General features: G+C 42.7%; 1 protein-coding gene across 10 annotated transcripts in view; it reads left to right on the top strand.

Moving 5' to 3' along the window:
• The window catches only part of CTTNBP2 (cortactin binding protein 2), a 219,481-nt gene that overhangs the window by 177,068 nt on the left and 23,200 nt on the right, over positions 1-19,213 (top strand). For 8 of the 10 annotated variants that reach the window (XR_011387007.2, XM_089327939.1, XM_089327938.1 and 5 more), the window contains 3 exon segments: positions 7,590-7,676; positions 7,760-7,859; positions 18,918-19,070. Coding sequence is in view for 7 of the 10 variants with exons in the window: in XM_089327939.1 (XP_089184065.1) it covers positions 7,590-7,676; positions 7,760-7,859; positions 18,918-19,070 (340 nt within the window). In the remaining 3 variants the exon portion in view is untranslated. 10 annotated transcript variants of the gene reach the window in all.

Below are 19,213 nucleotides of genomic sequence, written 5' to 3'. Positions count from 1 at the left end.
ACTGTGACCGCTAGGACCAGTTCCTCTCTCAAAGAAGATAATAAGCCTTGAAGGGTACACCTCGTGCGACATGTTTTTCTGTCCTATGATTTAATTCAATTGTTTGATAACTGTGTTTTGAGAGCCTCCTACATATGGGCAATGTTTTAGACTTATGGTAGAGCCATGTATGACACTCCCAGAACTCAAAGAGCTTACACTCAAGTGGAGGACAGACGGTTTTTAGAGAATAAATAACACATACTTAGTGTAATTATCATTACTAATTATTAAGTATTATTAATTATTACTAATTATTAAGTATTAAGAAAAGCAAAGCAGATAGGGAGATGACCAGGTAGAAGGGAAAGCAAAAAGCTCTTTTTTTTTTCTTGTTGGAATTATTAGGAGAGATCTTTCTGTAGGGACACTTGAACAGAAAACCAAATGAAGGAGGTAGCTTTGTAGAGTGTCTAAGGCAGAGGGAATTCCAGACACACAAGTTGCCAGGCCTTTGTCAAGCAATGAGGTCCAAGAAGTGGCCAATTGCATGGACTTTGGGTTTTGTGCCAGGTGAGATAAGAAGCCCCTGGGGATAGCTGAGTCAGTGTCATATCCCCTCTCAGTGCCACAGATGACTAAAGGCACATTGATGTGCTCTGAATTACTGAAAACCTGAATAATAGATGTGCTAACATAGTAACAGCTGACTTTTATTGAGCATTTGTTACATTCCAAGCTCTTCTCAAGTGGCAGGAATCTAAGCACTGGAGCCAGCACCGCTGCCTCCAGGAGGCACCTCCTCAGGAAAGTAGGAGCAGGAACCAGAGTGGGGTATTGAACCCAGGCACTCCTATATGATGTGGGCTTCCCAAATGAATCTTAATCTCTATGCCAGACACCCGCCCCTACATCTTTCTATTATATTTTCTTTTTAAATAGCTACAGTCCCAAGTTGTTGTTATGTCAACAAGTGAGAGCCAATCATTTCAAGTGAATAAACAAATCTCATACTGGCTTTTACAGTTTAAATAAGCTAATTATTTTTAAATGGGGGGTGTGTGTGTGAACTATCATTCCTTAGGAATTCTCATTACTTCCTTATAACTAATCTATAAAGAGGGATTTTGCAAATGATTTAATACTCTGCAAAACGGATTCCAGTTGTTTTCCAAATGCTGGATGTGTATGTTTGGGAAAATTTTCTATGAAGAACTGATAGTAACTGTATCATTTGCGGATATGAAGTCATAGATGAATTAGTTCTTAAAAATTGATAATCAGAAGAAATTAGAATAAAATTTCCAGCTGTAAGTCACATATCCTTAAGCTATATCCACTCCAATTTTATTGACTCAGTAAAACGCCTTATTTTCTGTTTTTGTTTTTGTTTTTTTTTTTTTTAATTTGGTGTCTCAGCACAAAGAGACCTAAAACTTCCCCTGAACAGTAGAACCACTCCTCAGATTAGGTCTGACAAGTGTGACTCCAAACAAAAGTCAAAGTTTGCTGGTTTAAAATGCCACCCATCTGAACACACATCGCAGTACCACATTGATGGTAATAGAACCACAGCTGCTGTAGTAAACTCCATTCTGCAGAAAAACATTGTGGGAGAAAAGAATAATAAAGGGATAGATGCTCCATTGTGGAGGTCAGTTGTTTGTGTTTAATCCAGAATCCATTTGCCTCACAAAGCACTCACTGACATGTGATGAGCTTCCTGAATAGCTGTGAAGACACAAGAATAAAAGGGATTGGTACCCATTGTAACGAAGAGGCCAGTGTCCCTTCACTCATAAGCAGAAATGTCACACTGTAAAGCAGATGATTCTGGCGATCATGATACAGACCATAACCTTGGAAGTGGAGTTGAATATTCAGTTTTGAAGAGCAGACCTCCCTTCAACACAATTAAAATAATTAACTACCCCCCCCCAATCTGCCTGCCTATCTGTCTATCCATCAATTGATCTATTTATCTTTAGAGCCCTCTACTGGAAGCATGGAGCATGTACATTCATTATACCCTAGATCTTGATGTTTGCAGAAATGTAATTCTAAAGCAGATCAATTATGCTTCTTGACAGAACTTAAATTGAGTAACAGTAATTTGTTCCCAGTAATTAATTTTTATTCAGGTTTTAAATGGCAATCAACATAACTCTATAACATTTGATGAAATAGAACAAAATACTATTAACAAAAAAATTAGCAATACCTGAAATGGAAAGGCACCTGCCAGTAGAGTAAGGGTACTAGAATGTATGGATGACCTGGAAGTCTCTGCCTTTGTTTTGCCTTTGCTTGTCTAATTCATTAATCTATTTATAGTATGCTTTACCTTATAAAGGATATTAGACTATGTAAACATAAAGAGCGTACTGCTAGTGAATGGCCTTTTCAATGAAATTTTAAATTGAATAGTTCCTGCCTGTATTTCCTAAAATCCTACAGTATGAGAACAAATAGGTGTTGAAACTGAAAATGACTTATCTATGAAGTTGAGCCCCTTGCTGTTATTTGATTTGAAAATCAATCTTAAGAAAGTAGGCAGTTTCACAGTATGGCTATAATGAATAGAGCACTCTTGCTTTCAGAACGGAGACAAGATTAAATAGCAATGCCGGTGAAAATCTCAGGGGTAGACTATTCAGTCAGTCTTGAAAACCTGTACCCTGTTTCACTGATGTGAATCAATCTATTCCTTGTGATAGAATTTCTACCCAATAAACTGTCTCAATTTGGAATTAATTTGAAGAGCTCAAGAGTTCTGGCTTAAAATTGCTCCTGTGTAGCAGTACCTAATTCACTATTTCTCACTAAAGTATTTTTGAAAAGTGACAAAACCTTACAACAACAGAGAAGTATAGAACTGAAGTCCTCCTTTGGCAAGAATCTGGAAAAAATGCTCACTATGTTTAGGTGCGATAGAACGTTCTCTCCACATAGGTGCAATCCACCTAAAATTAGGTTAGAATACACTATCGTGCTTTTCTTACCATCTTTTCTGATGAATCCCAGAGCAAGATTTAGACTGGTTAGAAAATTAGGCATCTATCCTTTATGGGTTAGTCTCTGCTTTTGGCAGCACTGTGATATTTTCCTCCACTCCATGTTAATACATGTCCTTCCACATCCATGTAGACACTGCAGTGCCTGGAAATAACCAAGCAGGAAGTTGGTGGGGGTTGGTGAGACTGGGTTGCATCTAGACAGATGTGTTAGCCAGAAGCATTCTCTGCAGAGATGGAGACAGGAGCATCCCGGACTAGCTGCTCTCTGGGGCCAGAGTTCATCCGCGTGTGCTTGTCTGCACTGGTGGTCAGCAGCATCTCATTCCATCACAACAGATCCTAGATCCTAGAGTTTAACTTCCAGCTTTAGACATCAGCCTGCCATCCACCCACTGACCTAATGAGAGGAGTCAGCCAGGAAAGTAGTGTACTGTCGCTCCCCCTCTTCGTGGAGGAACGACACAGGACCCTGCGCTGTTCTTTCGTCTGCTCGGCCCTCCCCGGGTTTGCTGCTGGTTCTTCCCGGGTTGGCTACTATCCCTTCCACCTCCGTGGAAGGGCAGTTCCCCCTGGCCACATTCCCCACTTCCGCAGGGGAGCGGCACACCACCGGCCGGCTTTCTCGGGGGCTGCACAGGTGTTCCTTCAGCTAGATGTTCCCCTTAGATGTTCCTGGTGCATGCCGTCTCTCTCCTCCTTTATAGTCCTCCTCCGCCAATCCTAACTCGGCTGCCCACACGCCGAGTACGCTGCTCTCCAATCAGGAGCAAGTCCTACAGTTTATTGGTTGAACTGGAGGCAGCTGTGCGGAAGCTGTTTACTTCTCTCCCAGCGCCATATTGTGGGAGAGCAGATGCATAGAATAAGTCTTAATTCCAGTAACTTAGTCTAGTCCGAGCTGCTCCCCACAGTGTACAGTGAGGGAAGCCAGTGGTGCTGCACACATCCTGTTTTTCTGCAGAATTCTTCCTGTGGTTTCCCAGAACATAAATAATAATAACAAATGAATGGTATACCTATGGATTTATACCACAGTTCTCTTTCTGAGAACTCAAGGGAAGAAAGCATTCTAAAAATTTATTTAGTTTAAGAGATCCAATATAGTTAATAGATGCAATTATAAGAAAATAAGGATTTTTCCCTTCCTGCCCCATTTTTTCCTTCCTTCCTTTTTAGATATTGTTTTGTTTTGTTTTGTTTTTCAGGCAGAGTTAGACAGTGAGAGAAAGAGAGAGAGAAAGGTCTTCCTTCCGTTGGTTCACCCCACAAATGGCCACGCTGCACCAATCTGAAGCCAGGAGCCAGGTGCTTCCTCCTGGTTTCCCATGTGGGTGCAAGGCCCAAGCACTTGGACCATCCTCCACTGCACTTCCAGGCCACAGCAGAGCGCTGGACTGGAAGAAGAGCAACTGGGACTAATACCCAGCGCCCCAACCAGGACTAGAACCCAGGCTGCCGGCACCGCAGGCATAGGATTAGCCTAGTGAACCGCGGCGCCCCTTTTTAGTTTTTAGATAACATTTAAAATTTTTATTACAGTGAAGGGCTTAATTCTCCACCAAATAAAAAGTTATTTGGGTAAAAGCAAAAAGATCCTAGTTTAGCAGGAGTATAGACAAGGACTATAAATAATAGTCAAATGAAAAGATGACAATTTCACTCATATACGATAGATTTTAAAGTATTCCCAAACTATTAAAACTTAGTAGTATACTGTTCCTAACCACTGGTTTGAGAAAGGTATATTTGCAGTAATACTGATATGCACAGGCATTTCTTTTTTGGTTTGTGTTTTATTTTTAATCTTAGCTCCCACTTATAACAGAGAACAAGTGGTATTTGTCTGTGTCCAGTTTAGTTCACTCAACATTATGTCCTCCAGTTGCATCCATTTTGCTGCAAATGGTAGAATTTCATTACCTTTATAGCTGAATAATAATCCATTGTGTATTAAATCACATTTTTCTTTATCCATTCATCTGATGATGGATACCTTTTTTTATTGCCTCTTGGCTGTTGTGAACAGTGCTGCTATAAACATGGTGGTGCAGGGATCTCTTTGATACATTGTGTTCATGTCTTTTGGGCATATACCCAGTAGCGGGATTGCGGGGTCATATGCAAGTCTATATCGAGTTTTTTAAGAAATCCCTATGCTGTTTTCAAGGTGCCAGCAGAATCAGGGTCTGATGGATGCCTGTTTCCTGGTTTACTTGTGGTTCCTTCTCCCTGTGTCCTCATGTGGTAGAAGGAGCAAGGGAGGGATCTTTGCCAGCCTCCTTTACATGGGCACTAACCCTTTCAAAGGCTCCCACTTCCACTATATCACCTTGAGGAGAGTAGAAGTTCAGCTTGGGACACAAATATTCAGACCAGAACAACGAGGAAAACAAGAAGTTTGGAAAATTAGGTTCATTCGCTATAGATTGCATGGAGATAGATGATAAAAGCAGGCCAGGAAGCCTTGGTAGAGTCTAGGTCAGGATTAAAACTGCTAGAAAGGAGATGGAAGAGGTAAGGAATAATAACGATTGAAAATGTAATGGCGTAAAGCTGTTCTTGAGACAATACAGAGAAGTAAGGTAGCGAATGGTCTGTTCAGTGTGTGCAAGACTCATTTGTGTAGCTCTCCCAGAAGGTAGGAGAGAGTGAGTTAGGGTAATGATGGACTGGATGAAGGGTACTCTTGGAGAAGACAGAGAGAGCTTAAACACTGTAAGTGTTCCTTAGAAAGAAAGAACTAGAAGAGGAGAAATTACCAAAACCGTAGAAGAAAATTTCCCTAAGCCAAAAAAAAAAGCCTGACTATGCATATCAAAATGACTTTCCATGTTCCATTCAACGTTGAGAGAAAGCGGCCATAACTAGATAATCTGGGCAACAGTTTATAACGAAGTCTTGTAGCTCCAGAATCTCAGCTGAAACAGGACTTCCCTCTCTCCTGTGTCTGCAGATGTCCTAGTTCCAGTCTTGGTCCTTGGCTGTACCTGTACCACTGCTTGGCTCAGAGATCACCAAGACCACAGAAAAGAGCCCAGGCCACTGCTGAGTTCATCCTTCGGCTTTAGGATTCTAACACGACAGCCACAGCCACTGTTGTGTTACTACCAGACATTGGTAAGCCTTTTGCCGAAGGCTTACCAATAACGGAATAGTATTCAAGCTTAGAAAGTCAAGGATCCATTGGTTTTCAGAGCATAAAAACCAGTCCCAAACCAAATATCAAGGAATTTCTTCTTTTTTTTCCCCAAAAGATTTATTTATTTATTTGAAAGGCAGAGTTAGAAAGGCAGGGAAAGAGAGGAAAGTATTCTATCTGCTGGTTCATCCCCCAAATGGCTACAATGGCTGGAGCTGGCCCGATCCGAAGTCAGGAGCCAAGAGCTTCTTCCAGGTCTCCTACATGGGTGCAGGGGCCCAAGGACATGGGCCATCTTCCACTACCTTCCCAGGCACATTAGAAGGGAGCTGGATCAGAAGTGGGTCAGCCAGGATTCGAACCAGTGCCCATATGTAATACCAGCACTGCAGGTGGTGACTTTACCTGCTACGCTACACCACCGATCCATCAAGGGGCTTCTTACAGGATCCCTTTCCTCCTTAGCTCATACCTGACTCCTGGTGTCAAGCCTGGCTTTCCTTCCATGACTTGGTTTCCTTGGAGACCAAAGGCCATTTTAAAGGCCCCAGGTTAAGAAAGTTTCCTCTGGCCGGTGCCGCAGCTCACTAGGCTAATCCTCCGCCTGTGGTGCGGCACCCCGGGTTCTAGTCTTAATTGGGGCACCGGTTCTGTCCCGGTTGCCCCTCTTCCAGTCCAGCTCTCTGCTGTGGCCCAGGAGTGCAGTGGAGGATGGCCCAAGTGCTTGGGCCCAGCACCCGCATGGGAGACCAGGAGGAAGCACTTGGCTCCTGGCTTCGGCTTGGCACAGAGCCGGCCATGGAGGCCATTTGGGGGCTGAACCAATGGAAGGAAGACCTTTCTCTCTTTCTCTCTCACTAACTCTGTCCAAAAAAAAAAAAAAAAAAAAAAGAAAGAAAGAAAGAAAAAAGAAACTATACACATCCAGCTAGTAGATTTACTTTTTTTTTTTTTTTTTTTTTACAAAGTTAAATGACCCATCTCTACCTAGATTTCTTTAAATACTGAATTCCAGAATGGAGTAAGAGACACATAGTTGATCTGAGAGAATATTTAGCTTCTTATCTGTTTTATATATATTTCCCCTAACTGTCATTTTGTTATTTTTACCACAAAAATGCAAAATATGCATTGGGAAAATTCAAAGGGAAGAGCATCTGCAAGGTACAAAACGCAATTGAACCCGTGCTTCCCAGCTAACGTCCTGTAACTCCCCATGGAAATGGAGGGCACTGCGTATACTCTTTTATAAAATGTTGGCTCCTGCTAAAGATTAGATCACATTGAAATGAGAAACTTCAAGTGCCCAATAAATAAAGCTAATGGCTAAAATATTGTTACTTAACTTTTGAAAACCTGGGGACCATTAAAAGGGGATGTCACACTTGTGTTCCATGTTTCTCCCCTCTCAACTTAGCACCGTCACTTAAAGTCATGTCTTGGTTTGTTCCAAGGTCGAGCAATATCATAATGTCATATTTCATGGCCCTGAAGGAAGCTTGCAAGACTTCATAGCACATCAGCTTGCACTCTGCATGAAGGTATTGTTTATACACCCTCTCCTTTTTTTTTTTTTTTAATTGTGAAGCATGTACAACCAGTCACTCTTGTTTTCTTTTCCTAGCACAGACAAATGGCTGCAGGGTTTTCCTGTGAAATAGTAAGAGCTGAAGTGGATGCAGGTTTCTCCAAGGAGCAGCTATTAGACCTGTTCATCAGTAGTGGTAAGAGCATTTCTGGGAATTGGGTTGTGGTAACTAAAAGGCATGCTCTTCAAGGATGTCACTAAAAGAAGGTAAACTTCGTTGCTTGGGGACACATGGAGGTTGGCTTTTCAATTACTCAATAGTTGCAGGATGAAAATCGGGAACCCAAGTGAACACTTGCAAAATGTTTTCTTGTATATAACATTGAGTTTGTTAAGAACCTTGGATTTTCTCCTTTTCATCTTTGGTATTAATCATTCATTGCCATGAGAACCGGCACAACTGGCACCAGTGGTGTACCAACGAGGAGGTGGTGGGAGCAGTCCACCCTAGTGGGATTGAGTGCCACAGCTTTGATGCTGTTTAGAATTGCTGGTGTATGGTAATACTAAAAAATGGATAAACTTTTAGTAAATTTTTAAAGGATTTCTTTCTAATTTTAGATGTGCTTACTTATTTGATAGGCAGAACTTCTCTCTCACACACACATGCACACCACATAGGTCCACATTTTCTGGCTCACTCCCTAATGGGCTGCTACAGAGCGATGCCAGTAGCCAAGAACTCCATCCAGGTCTCTCACATGGGTGCAGGGGCCCAAGCATTTGGACCACCTTCTGCTGCTTTCCCAGGCACATCAGCAGGGAGCTGGATTGGAAATGGAGCAACCAGGACTCAAAATGGTGCTCCGATATGGGACGCTGGTGTCATGAGTGGTGACTTAACCCACTACACCATAATTCCAGGCCCTGTAGTAAATTTTTTTCCTTCATAAGTTCTCTACAACCAGCCCCTCGTTTCTGCATCTGGGGTAGAATTTCCCCCATTTCTCCTGGGAATGCCATTGACCAGTTTCCAAAGTACATTACTTGTACTGATCAATTCATTTGGTCTCCACAACAGCCTGTGCCTGAGAGACCATGATTTCCATTTCAACAGTGGAGAAATAGGCACAGGAAGGTACAGTAACTTGCCAACCCTCTCTTGTGGCAGACTCAGGATTCGCCATGGGTATTAACATAATGCTAGTCATGAGTTTCCTATTTCAGGCTCCAGAGCCTTATACCCAAGCTTCACAGAAACAGCATCACAGGCCGGCGCCGCGGCTCACTAGGCTAATCCTCCGCCTTGCGGCGCCGGCACACCGGGTTCTAGTCCTGGTCGGGGCACTGGATTCTGTCCCGATTGCCCCTCTTCCAGGCCAGCTCTCTGCTGTGGCCAGGGAGTGCAGTGGAAGATGGCCCAAGTGCTTGGGCCCTGCACCCCATGGGAGACCAGGAGAAGCACCTGGCTCCTGCCATCAGATCAGTGTGGTGCACCGGCCGCGGCGGCCATTGGAGGGTGAACCAATGGCAAAGGAAGACCTTTGTCTCTCTCACTGTCCACTCTGCCTGTCAAAAAACAAAAACAAACAAAAAAACCCAGCATCACACAGCAGAGCTCTACAGTACCAGCCGTGACACTGAAACAGACTAGATTTTAGCCTCCAGGGAATCAAAGCCACAGAGACTTTGGGGAGGGCTGAAGGAGGCAGCCACCAATCGTAGAAGCGTGAGTTTAGACATAGAATCAGAATCACTCTTAGAGGGAAGGGCACTTCCCATCCTTGGAACCATGGTGAGGGAAGATACCCTGTGGCTGAGACTTAGGAACATTCAAATTACCTGCAGTTTCTTAATCAAGAAATGAGAGGTGGGGCTTTGGCCCAGCAGTTAAGATGCCTGTTAATGTGCCCGTCTCCCTTATCAGCGTACCTGGGTTCAACACCCTCTTTCAGCTTCCTGATGTGGATCCTGGGAAGCAACAGTGATGGCTCGAATCAGTGGGTTGCTGCCACTTATGTGGGAGACTAGATGGAGTTCCCAACTCCCAGCTTCAGCCTGGCCCAGCTTCAGCCATTGTAGGCATCTGGAGAGTTAATAAGGCTATGGGAGCTTCCTCTGTCTCTATGCCTCTCAAATAATTTTTAAAGATTTATTTATTTGAAAGTCAGAGTTACAGAGAGATTGTCCATCCACTGGTTCACTCCTCAGGTGGCTGCAACAGTGCTGGGCCAGACCAAAGCCAGGAGCTTCACTTGGGTCTCCCACATGGATGGCAGGGGCCCAAACACTTGGGCTGTCTTCTGCTACTTTTCTCAGGACTTTAGCAGGGAACTGGATCAAAAATCCAGTTTTTTTATCTAAGCATCTTGGATATGAACTGGTGCTCACATGGGATGTCAGTATCACAGGAGGCAGCTTTAGTCACCACACCACAGCTTTTTTTTTTCCTATCACAGCTATTGCCAATTGCAGCTAACATTGACTAAGCACTTTCTCTGGTGGGCCCTATTCTAAACACTACACTTATTAACCCACAACCCACGGACACAGGTACAGTCACCATCCATGACTTGCAAACATGAAAACCCTTGACACAGGTTCATACCTTGCCATGGATCCCACAGCAAAAGCACAGAGGGAGACTCAAATGCAAGCTGTCTAGCTCTCCTCCAGCCACTGCTCCTTAATAGTCTACTCTGTGCAAGATGTCTGTTTTTCTCCGTTAGTTATTTAACAGTCCCTCATTTTTTCGAGTTTGTCTTGTTTCATGTCAAGTAAGAAGCTAAAATAGTTTTTCTCATCCTATCAGGGTAGATGGCAACTGTGGATTGAATTCTGCTCTAAGTTGAGAGAGCTAAGAAAATTGGCAATGGATTAGGTCATGAGGGATGCGAAGGTGACCAACTCAGCACTTTAGAATCCACAGTGACAGGGCAGGCATCATGACACAGCAAGTTAAGCCAATGCCTAGGGTGCCTGCATCCCAAATCAAAGTGCTAAGTTCAAATCCTGGCTACTCTGCACTTTCAATTTGGCTTACTGCTAATGTGCTTGGGAAGCAGCAGATGATGGCCAAGTACTTTAGTTCCTACCACCAATTTGGGAGACCCAGATGGGAGTTCTTGGCTCCTGAACCAGGGGTTGGAAGATATGTGTATGAGTGTGTCGTTGTCACTCTGCCTTCCAAATAAATAAATCATAAATAAATAAGAATAATAAAGAAGATGCTATAGTAAGCATCTTCTTAAAAAGAGCTCCTCTTCCCAACTTCTTGATTTGGAGAGAGACTGTCCCTTGGCTCTCATATAAGAAACAGGTCTTGTTGACAGACTTGAAAGCCTAAATGCTTGCAGATGCGAACAAGCTGCACTGGAAGTGAAGCAGGCAGAAGGGATGCCCCCACCTCCCAGAGGGCTGGCCACAGTCAGTTCCAGTAACTTCTTCATGCAGTTACAATGTTGTGAGGTCTGGAGATTTTTACGAAGAAGCCGCAAATCCAGATTTTTATGTGTAAATGTTTGGGTTTTGTCCTTTCAATATTTTAATTATTTTTTTAATGCACAGGTGAGCCACAGAGAACCCCCAGGACCTCTCACTTATGGACACCTAATGCTGGTCCTACAGCCAGTCCATGGTCACATCCTTGCCAAGTCCATCTCAAAGTGCCTTTTATATCCACCCCTCCATTGGCACCATGAAGCTTGGTGCCCCCCTCCCGTAACTCAGCCACTGTGCTGTAAATGGCTTCTCTGTCTACTGCTCTTCCTCCCTCAACACCCAGCACAGGCCTGAACAGCTCTGAGTAAAACCCGCTTCTGACTCTGCCCCACCACCTCCCTCTGTTGACCCCTGAGCTAAGCTGACGCCAGTCAAGACCTTCCATCCGGGGGCACTGATCCACTTGATTTGCTTTTCTGACCTTTCTAAGGTAGATGTCTGTACTCCATCAGAATGTGGTGTTTCTCTCTGGCATGTGCATTGCTTTCCATTTTCCATGTCTTTGCCTCTGCTGCAGCTTCCTCTAGAATTACAGAGTAAACACTAAGCTCCCCTCCTTCCCCTCCCCATGCTATGACTATCACATAACAAGTAGTGTGCAGAGTAGTGTGCTGTCCACTAATGGTTAGAACAGAATGGCCTCTGACCTTCTATAAACTACAGAACAAGAACTCTGTTAAAATGCTTTAAAGATACCTCGGATGAATGCCTCTCTAGTCTCGTGGACAAGACATTCTTCTAGTGAACAGCAGTGCCCTTTGTGTATATCTAACTGTAGGTTGAAGCAGTGAGCATATTATTTGGACTTCTGCCTTTCTTCACACACATGTTATATTATGACCTCCTCAAAGGCTAGCACTCTAGCTTGTTCTTCTACTTAGCCTTCCAGATTAATTGCTGATAATTGTCTGTTGAATGAATGGGTGAATTTCCTGATGCAGAAAATATCATAATCAAAAGAAAAAGCCTTCTTAGTCCTATCCTGGTGTCACAGTAGAAGAACTTGCTTAGAGTGAAGGTGGAAAGTAGTTAGTTTGGAGAACTCGGGAGTTGATAAAGGAGTTGTTGATGACCGGGCATAATGATCGAATGAATTAGATTATAAAAATGAAAGCTTTTTGTTTATTTGGGAGATAAAGACAGTGCGCTCATCCACTTGTTCACTCCCCAAATACTCCCAATGCCTGAGGCTGGACCAAGCCAATGTCAGGAGTCAGGAAGTCAATCTGGGTCTCCCATATGGGTGGCAGGAGCCAATTACTTGACCCATCACTGATGCCTCCCAGGGTGCACATTGGCAGGAAGCCAGAGTCCCAGGCCAGGGGCATCAAACCCAGGTACTCTGATACAGGATCCTGGCATCTTAATCTCTAGGCCAAACACCTGTCCTGCTAAAGGAAAGTTTTGAACAATGGACTGAAATTGAATAAACTCTGCACATTAAGTTCAAGGAAATGGTAGCATTTCCAAATATGGAAGGCTGTTTCTTCTGCATTGAATAAGGGTCAATATCTTCCTTCACTTTTTAGTAACCAAGCAAAGGCACAATGACAGAGGTCAAGTAGTAAGACTGCAGTTGCACGGATTAGCAGAGTAACCACTCTAGACTGCTCAGTTGGCCACCTTCCCCGTGTCTAGGCAGTCCCTTTCTTCTGTTGAATCTGTTTCCTTTACCTCACTTCCTCTTCTGCTCTTCATTTCCCCTGCCTCCTGTCATTTCTTTCTCATCATTAGCCCCTTTTATTTCTTCTGCTGTTACTCATTTATGGGTCCTCCACAGAAACTCCCAGGATCTCAGTCTGGGATATACTACTGCTCATGGTATTGTCCTGCTGTTGTGTGCCAATGGCCCCAGAATAAAAGTTAAAGCTCTCAGATGTCATGTCAGGAATATTGTGGTCTGGCATCTCATCTTGTCCTTACTGTTGTCCATTTCCATCTCCCAATACTCATCCACCATCTCCATTGTCCACTTCTCAATAGGACACACCACTACTGATTGGTGGTCAATGAAATGATCATGGATACCGTGCATTCGGTAGAATTAGTGGGAACTCCAGGGACTTCAGAGAGGTTCAAGGGAATCTCAAGTGAACCAAAAGGAAGGAGTTGTCAATGACATGGTGTGCCTTCTTTTGTTGTACAGAAATCACATAGCAGGGAATGGTCATTTGCTAAGAGGACAGGGAGTAGAGAACGCAGAGATCTGGTGATGGAAAACTGTTTCAGAGGCTGTTCCACTCAAGCTTCTAGAATAATGAGGCTATAGGAATTATCTATCAACGACTCTCTTGCTTATTTACCAAGAAATTATGGTAGTTAAAAGTCATTACTGCAAATGAAGCATACCCTGACTGGTGAAATACTCTGCAAGTACTCCTACTTTTTAATCTTTTCCCCAAAGAAGTCAAATCCCTAAATTGGCCTGGGAATGGAATGTGGAACTTTTATGTTCTGAGCACAGCACCAAAAATTACCTAATTTGTTCCTTTCTACAACTATGCAGAAGAAAAGCAGGGGAAAGAGCCACTGAGTATAAACCATAGTAGGATATGAACCAAAAATAAAGAAGGAAATAAAGAAGAAAAGCAGGGGAAAGAGCCACTGAGTATAAACCATAGTAGGATATGAACCAAAAATAAAGTAGTAAAATGATTTTAAATAATTAACTGTAAGAATCTAAAACTTAAATGGAGATTAAAGTGGCACCAGTCAGCATTGTGGTATAGTGGCTTAAGCAGCCCCTTGTGACTCCAACAGCCCATATCAGAACACCAGTTTGAATCCCACCTACTCTACTTCTGATCCAGCTCCCTACTGATGCACCCAGAAAAACAGTGAAAGATGGCCCAAGTACATCGACCCCTGCCACCCACATGGGGAAACTGGATGGAGTTACTTGCTTCTGGCTTCAGCCTGGCCCAATCCTGGCCATTGCAGGCATTTTTGAAGTGAGCCAGTTGATGGATGATTGTGTGTGTGTGTGTGTGTGTGTGTGTGTGTCTGTGTCTCTCTCTCTCTGTCACTCGAGCTTTCAAATAAATGTCTTTTTTTAAAAATGGTGCCAGTGAAGAAAAGATTTTAAGACCCAAGAATACTTCAAAAAATAATGACATAGACATAGGTTAGCACAGATTACTTTGGTTTTATTTCTGCTAAAACCACACTTAGCATTTCATATTGCCTTTTGTGAAAGGGTCACACCCTGTGACTCTATTTGATGAGAAGGGTATGAATGCACTTAGGCTCAACTCAGATTTCTCCTCTGAGTAAGGTATACAGTTGGCTTAACAAGGAAGATTCTTTTTAAAATGACACGTTTCAGTAAATAGCAAAAAAGAAAAAATGTCGACACTGGATCTGCATTTTAAAATAATGCTTTGCTTTTTCTTCTTAGGAGGAATCAGGGTGGAATGGCTCTGACAGTATTAGGAGACTGTGGTTGCTGGAGTCACCATCAGTGTGTAGCTCCTTTGCTCTGCACCACAGGAGGCTCTATGGAGATTTGTCCTGAGCATCTCACTTGAACTCTCAGAGCATTGTCCTTACAGAGCTTGACTTAATTGGACAGTGCAAAAGGCAGTGGGGAGGGGGTGGGTGTTTTCTACGTCCCCAAAGGGGAGATTATTGATTTGGGGTTACCCTTGACATGAAGAAGTTTGGGTTGAACTATAAAAGTGGTATGTTGATTACTTTTAAACCAGCAAGTGTTGCTGAATGACTTTAGCCGTAAGGGTATAGAGCCTTGTGAAGAGGGTATCAAAGAAGTGAGCCCACAGGAGAGGCACGAGGCTGATATAGCCTGCAAGTTGGAAACAAAAAGGACAGAAAGGGTAAACTTACTTCACAGACAGAGCTCTTGAGGAACATAAAGCAAAAGGAATCTCAATGGGTGGCTTTTGCTTCACAGATCAAAAGGAACCTGCAGATATTACATGGGGCAAGTGGCCACCTTTCACATCTCCATAAACCATGGTCAGAGACTGGTTAATCCTTAAAACTCCAAACTGTAATGAGTTCTTGTTTCTGTGGATAATTATTACATGTATTTTAGACCTGAAACCATGTTAAATAACCGAAACTAGACCCACACTCTCAACTCAAAGTTTATCTTTGTACTGGCTTGTCTAAAGATGTTGAATGTAAATGGTCAGATAGAGAAGTAGACACTAATGAAAAAATTAGATAATGAGGTCAGCAGCATTGGAGGATAAAACTTTTTAATCAGAGTAATCCACACTGTTTGATCCTTGATTGGTATGTCCTAGGATATCAAGGTAAGAATAAGTTGGAAATGCAACCCAATGGTTGTGAACAGCAACCTTACCCCTTTTTAGCTAGTGCACAAACTACCTATTAAATGTGGGATAAATCATCATTAGCAATACAATTTTTGTCCATAAACCTAGGAGAATGTGTTTTATTAACCCTTTCCAAGAGATTTCCAGTTCTCCTATAATTTTATTTGTAGTCAGAATCTTCACCAGTTGCTCCAATCTTCATATCCCAGCATCTGCTAGAGAGATCTTCAAGGGATGCTTCCCTTATCAAACACATCAGACCTGAAGCAACGCTCACCTCCCACCCCTATTATACTTTTGATGTGCTCTCTCTGCCTTCACTAATTGTATAGCCTCATCTCTGATGTCCCCTCTCTGCCTCGCCGTCAGTAAGTCAACTACTGAGCCTCATTAACTCTATCCCACACTGTCTTTTCATCCTGTGCTTTGGCCCTGGGCAGGGCTTCATCATCACCGCTTGCCTTAAAGAAAGCAGTAAGAGCCTGACGTGTGAGTTCTCTAGCCACAGAGAGGAGCTCAGACCAAGAGTCAAGTTCTGTTTGTTTCCTTCCTTAAAGACTTCCACTACTCCCAGAGCTGGTAGTCTCTCTCAATATGACATGCTGAGTCTTCCAATTTAGTTTGTGGCTGGGTACTGAGGCTACCTAGTAGCAGGTCTCACCCCTGCATGCACATTTCTATCATGGGGGAGCTATTACAAAATGCCCGTGCCCAGGGCCAACACAGACCAATTTAACAATCAGATGGCTGAGAATTCCTGGAATGGATCCTTGTTGACTCTTAAGGGACAGAGCAAGACAAACATGCAGCCTGCTACTCTACTGCTGAGAGAGAGAGAGAGATCTTCCATCTGCTGGTTCACTCCCCAATTGGCTGCAAAAGCTGGAGCTGCGCCGATCCAAAGCCAGGAGCTTCTTCCAGGTCTCCCACGTGGGTGTAGGGACCCAAGGACTTGAGCCATCTTCTGCTGCTTTCCCAGGCTATAGCAGAGCTGGATCAGAAGTGGAGCAGCTGGGACTCGAACTGGCACCCATATGGGATGCCAGCACTGCAGGTGGTGGCTTTCCCCGCCATGCCATAGTGCCGCCGCCCCCCCCCATCAGTCCTGATCTGAGCTATGCATCAGCTTTGAGATTACCATCTTGCCTCTCTGGCAGCTATGCTCTCTTTGATCTTATGCCCCAGTCCTTTCGAAAATTGAGCCCTGCCATTCTTCTATTCTTCTGCCTATGCCATTCCCTAAACCTAGAAAGCTTTCCCTTGAGCTGCCCATCTGTTAAGATGCCCAGTTAAACATGTCACCCACATCCCATTATATTCTGTCACTTCCAGCATGCCATAGCACTTAGCATATAGTACAGGTAGCAAGAAGACATTGGATAAGCATTTGTTGAACTGCAATTAAATATTGCTTCTCGTACTTTGCAGTTCATTGCAGCAGTTTAAGAGCCACTTCACCTAGCCATATACTTAACCCAAATCAGGGGAAAGCTGGAAACCTTCAGTTCCAAGTTACAAAAACATACATAAACTATCAACCTGGTATTTTTTTTATCACTGAGTAGAAAAGATTTGTTAGGCTATCATTGTTACTTTAACCAACTAGGGATTTATCATACTTCTACAATGCATGTTTTTCTTTCAAAAAATTATTGAGAAACAGAGTGAGGTGAAGGGCACTTCCATCCATTGGTTCATTCTGCAAATGCCTACAGTGACTGGTACAAAATGGCCAAAATCAGATCTTCCATAAGGATGTCCGGAACCTAATTACTTGAGCCGTTACCATTGATTCCCATGGCCTGCACTAGCCGGAAGCTCAGATCCAGCTAACAAAGCTAGGAACTCTGATATGGTATAAGGGTGTCTTCACTGCCAAACGCATGCCTCAGAAGGTATTTCTGGAAAAGAAAAAAATTCCTTTGCTGGATAGTTGCGTTGAAGGGAATCTGCCACACACAGCACATTGGTTTACAGCCCCTACAAGTACAATTCAAGGGAGAGCTGGCTGTTACCGTCTTCCTCTTCTAGTTTTTAAAGCTTCCTAGTATCAGAAAAGCTGCTGTAAGATGAGAAGAGATTCATTTGCAATGTTCAAGGAGCTCTGTGGAAAGCAAAATGAATTGTTTATAGTAACAACAAGAAGACGAAGAGAACATTCTATCATGAGTCTTTGTGAAAGCTGGAGTATTTGACAATGTTACTCAAGTACTCTACACGTGGTCTCTCCTTTTCCAAGGTTATTTTGGTTAAGACTGGGACATCTTAGGATCATTAAGAAAATAAAAAGGTTTTAATTTGTTGATTAGTATATAGTAAGTGCTGTGTGCATTTTTAATTAAAATAGTAATAACACTTAAGTGCTTGAGTGCCAGACACTCTTTTCAGTGTGCTCTGTGCAATAACTTGTTTCCTATAAGCAAGGATACATCATAAAGTTTATGGAAAAGGGAATCAAAAGATTATTTTGCCTCAAAAATTGACAACCATGCAGTTTTTTTCAGAATATGCATTTTCTGTGAACTTTGTGAAAACTTCTTATATTATAATTTCCTGTTTACATTTCATCTTTCACTCTGGGTTGACAGGAAGTCACTCCCTCCTATCCTGAAAGGAAGGAATACTAAAATAAGACTTAGAAGTTTTAGATGTTATTCTTTCCTTGCCATTATTTCTGAAACAGTCAAATCACTTCCATTCCTCTGAGATCTGTAAAAAGAGATAAAGGGATCTACTTACGCCTCCTCATACTTTTATGAACATCTTACTTGCTCATATATGAAATTTAAAGGCCATTCAAGGGTTTTTAATCTTTAACATTGTGAAACAGACATACGTAAATTCATTTTCAGATCATTTTTAAATGAGATAGTCAGTTAAACACCAACCAGGTCAAGGAATAGAATATACTCAGCTTCCAGAGTAAACCAATGTGCCTCTCCCCATCATAAACATTCCTTCTGAAGGTCACCACTAGTTTACTTTTTTGGATAATCGTTTCTTTGCTTTTTTTTTTTATAGTTTTTGACTTGCGTATGGATCCCTAATTTATATATTTAGTATTTCCTCTGGTGAACAGTTCGTGATGCAATTATATTGTATACGTTCTTTGATATTTACTTCTTACTGTATTGGTGGTGACAGTCTTCCATGCTATTACTTGTCATTGTAATTTCATATCTGCTGTGTGACTACACTCCTACTTATTGATCCATCCTGTTGTTGATGGATTCTGGACTGTGGGATCTGTCGTGGGAGGAGGAATGCTGGGTTAGTGTGTGTGCATGTGTGCAGCTTCAACTGAATTGAATGATGTCAGACTCTTCACAGTGAGCACGCCCCTCCACAGTCTCAGAGCATATCCATTGTACCACATTTTGCCAACATTTTATATCTTCACATTTAAATTTTTTGAAAAAGCTTTAATCACCGCATTTCCCTTTTGACCACAGCTTGTCTGATCCCAGTGAAACAATCTCCTGTAAAGAAGAAAATCATCATCATCTTAGAAAATTTGGAGAATTCTTCCTTGTCTGAATTATTGGGGGACTTTTTGGCACCTCTTGAAAATCGCAGCACAGAAAGCCCATGCACTTTCCAAAAAGGTAAGGAGAGGGAGACACTAGGCAAAGCCTTCGAAGGAAGTTTCTGTCTTACCACTGCCATGACTTGCTTCCCCAGAGCACAAATGGCACTTCACACTCTGCTGTCTTGAACTTGTTTTAAATTGCATTTGTCGCATCAAATG

Source organism: Oryctolagus cuniculus, chromosome 3, assembly GCF_051225735.1.
Source record: "Oryctolagus cuniculus isolate XC-2025 breed Fujian yellow rabbit chromosome 3, ASM5122573v1, whole genome shotgun sequence".
Taxonomy (NCBI): Eukaryota; Metazoa; Chordata; class Mammalia; order Lagomorpha; family Leporidae; genus Oryctolagus; species Oryctolagus cuniculus.
This window is presented reverse-complemented; position numbering and strand designations above follow the sequence as displayed.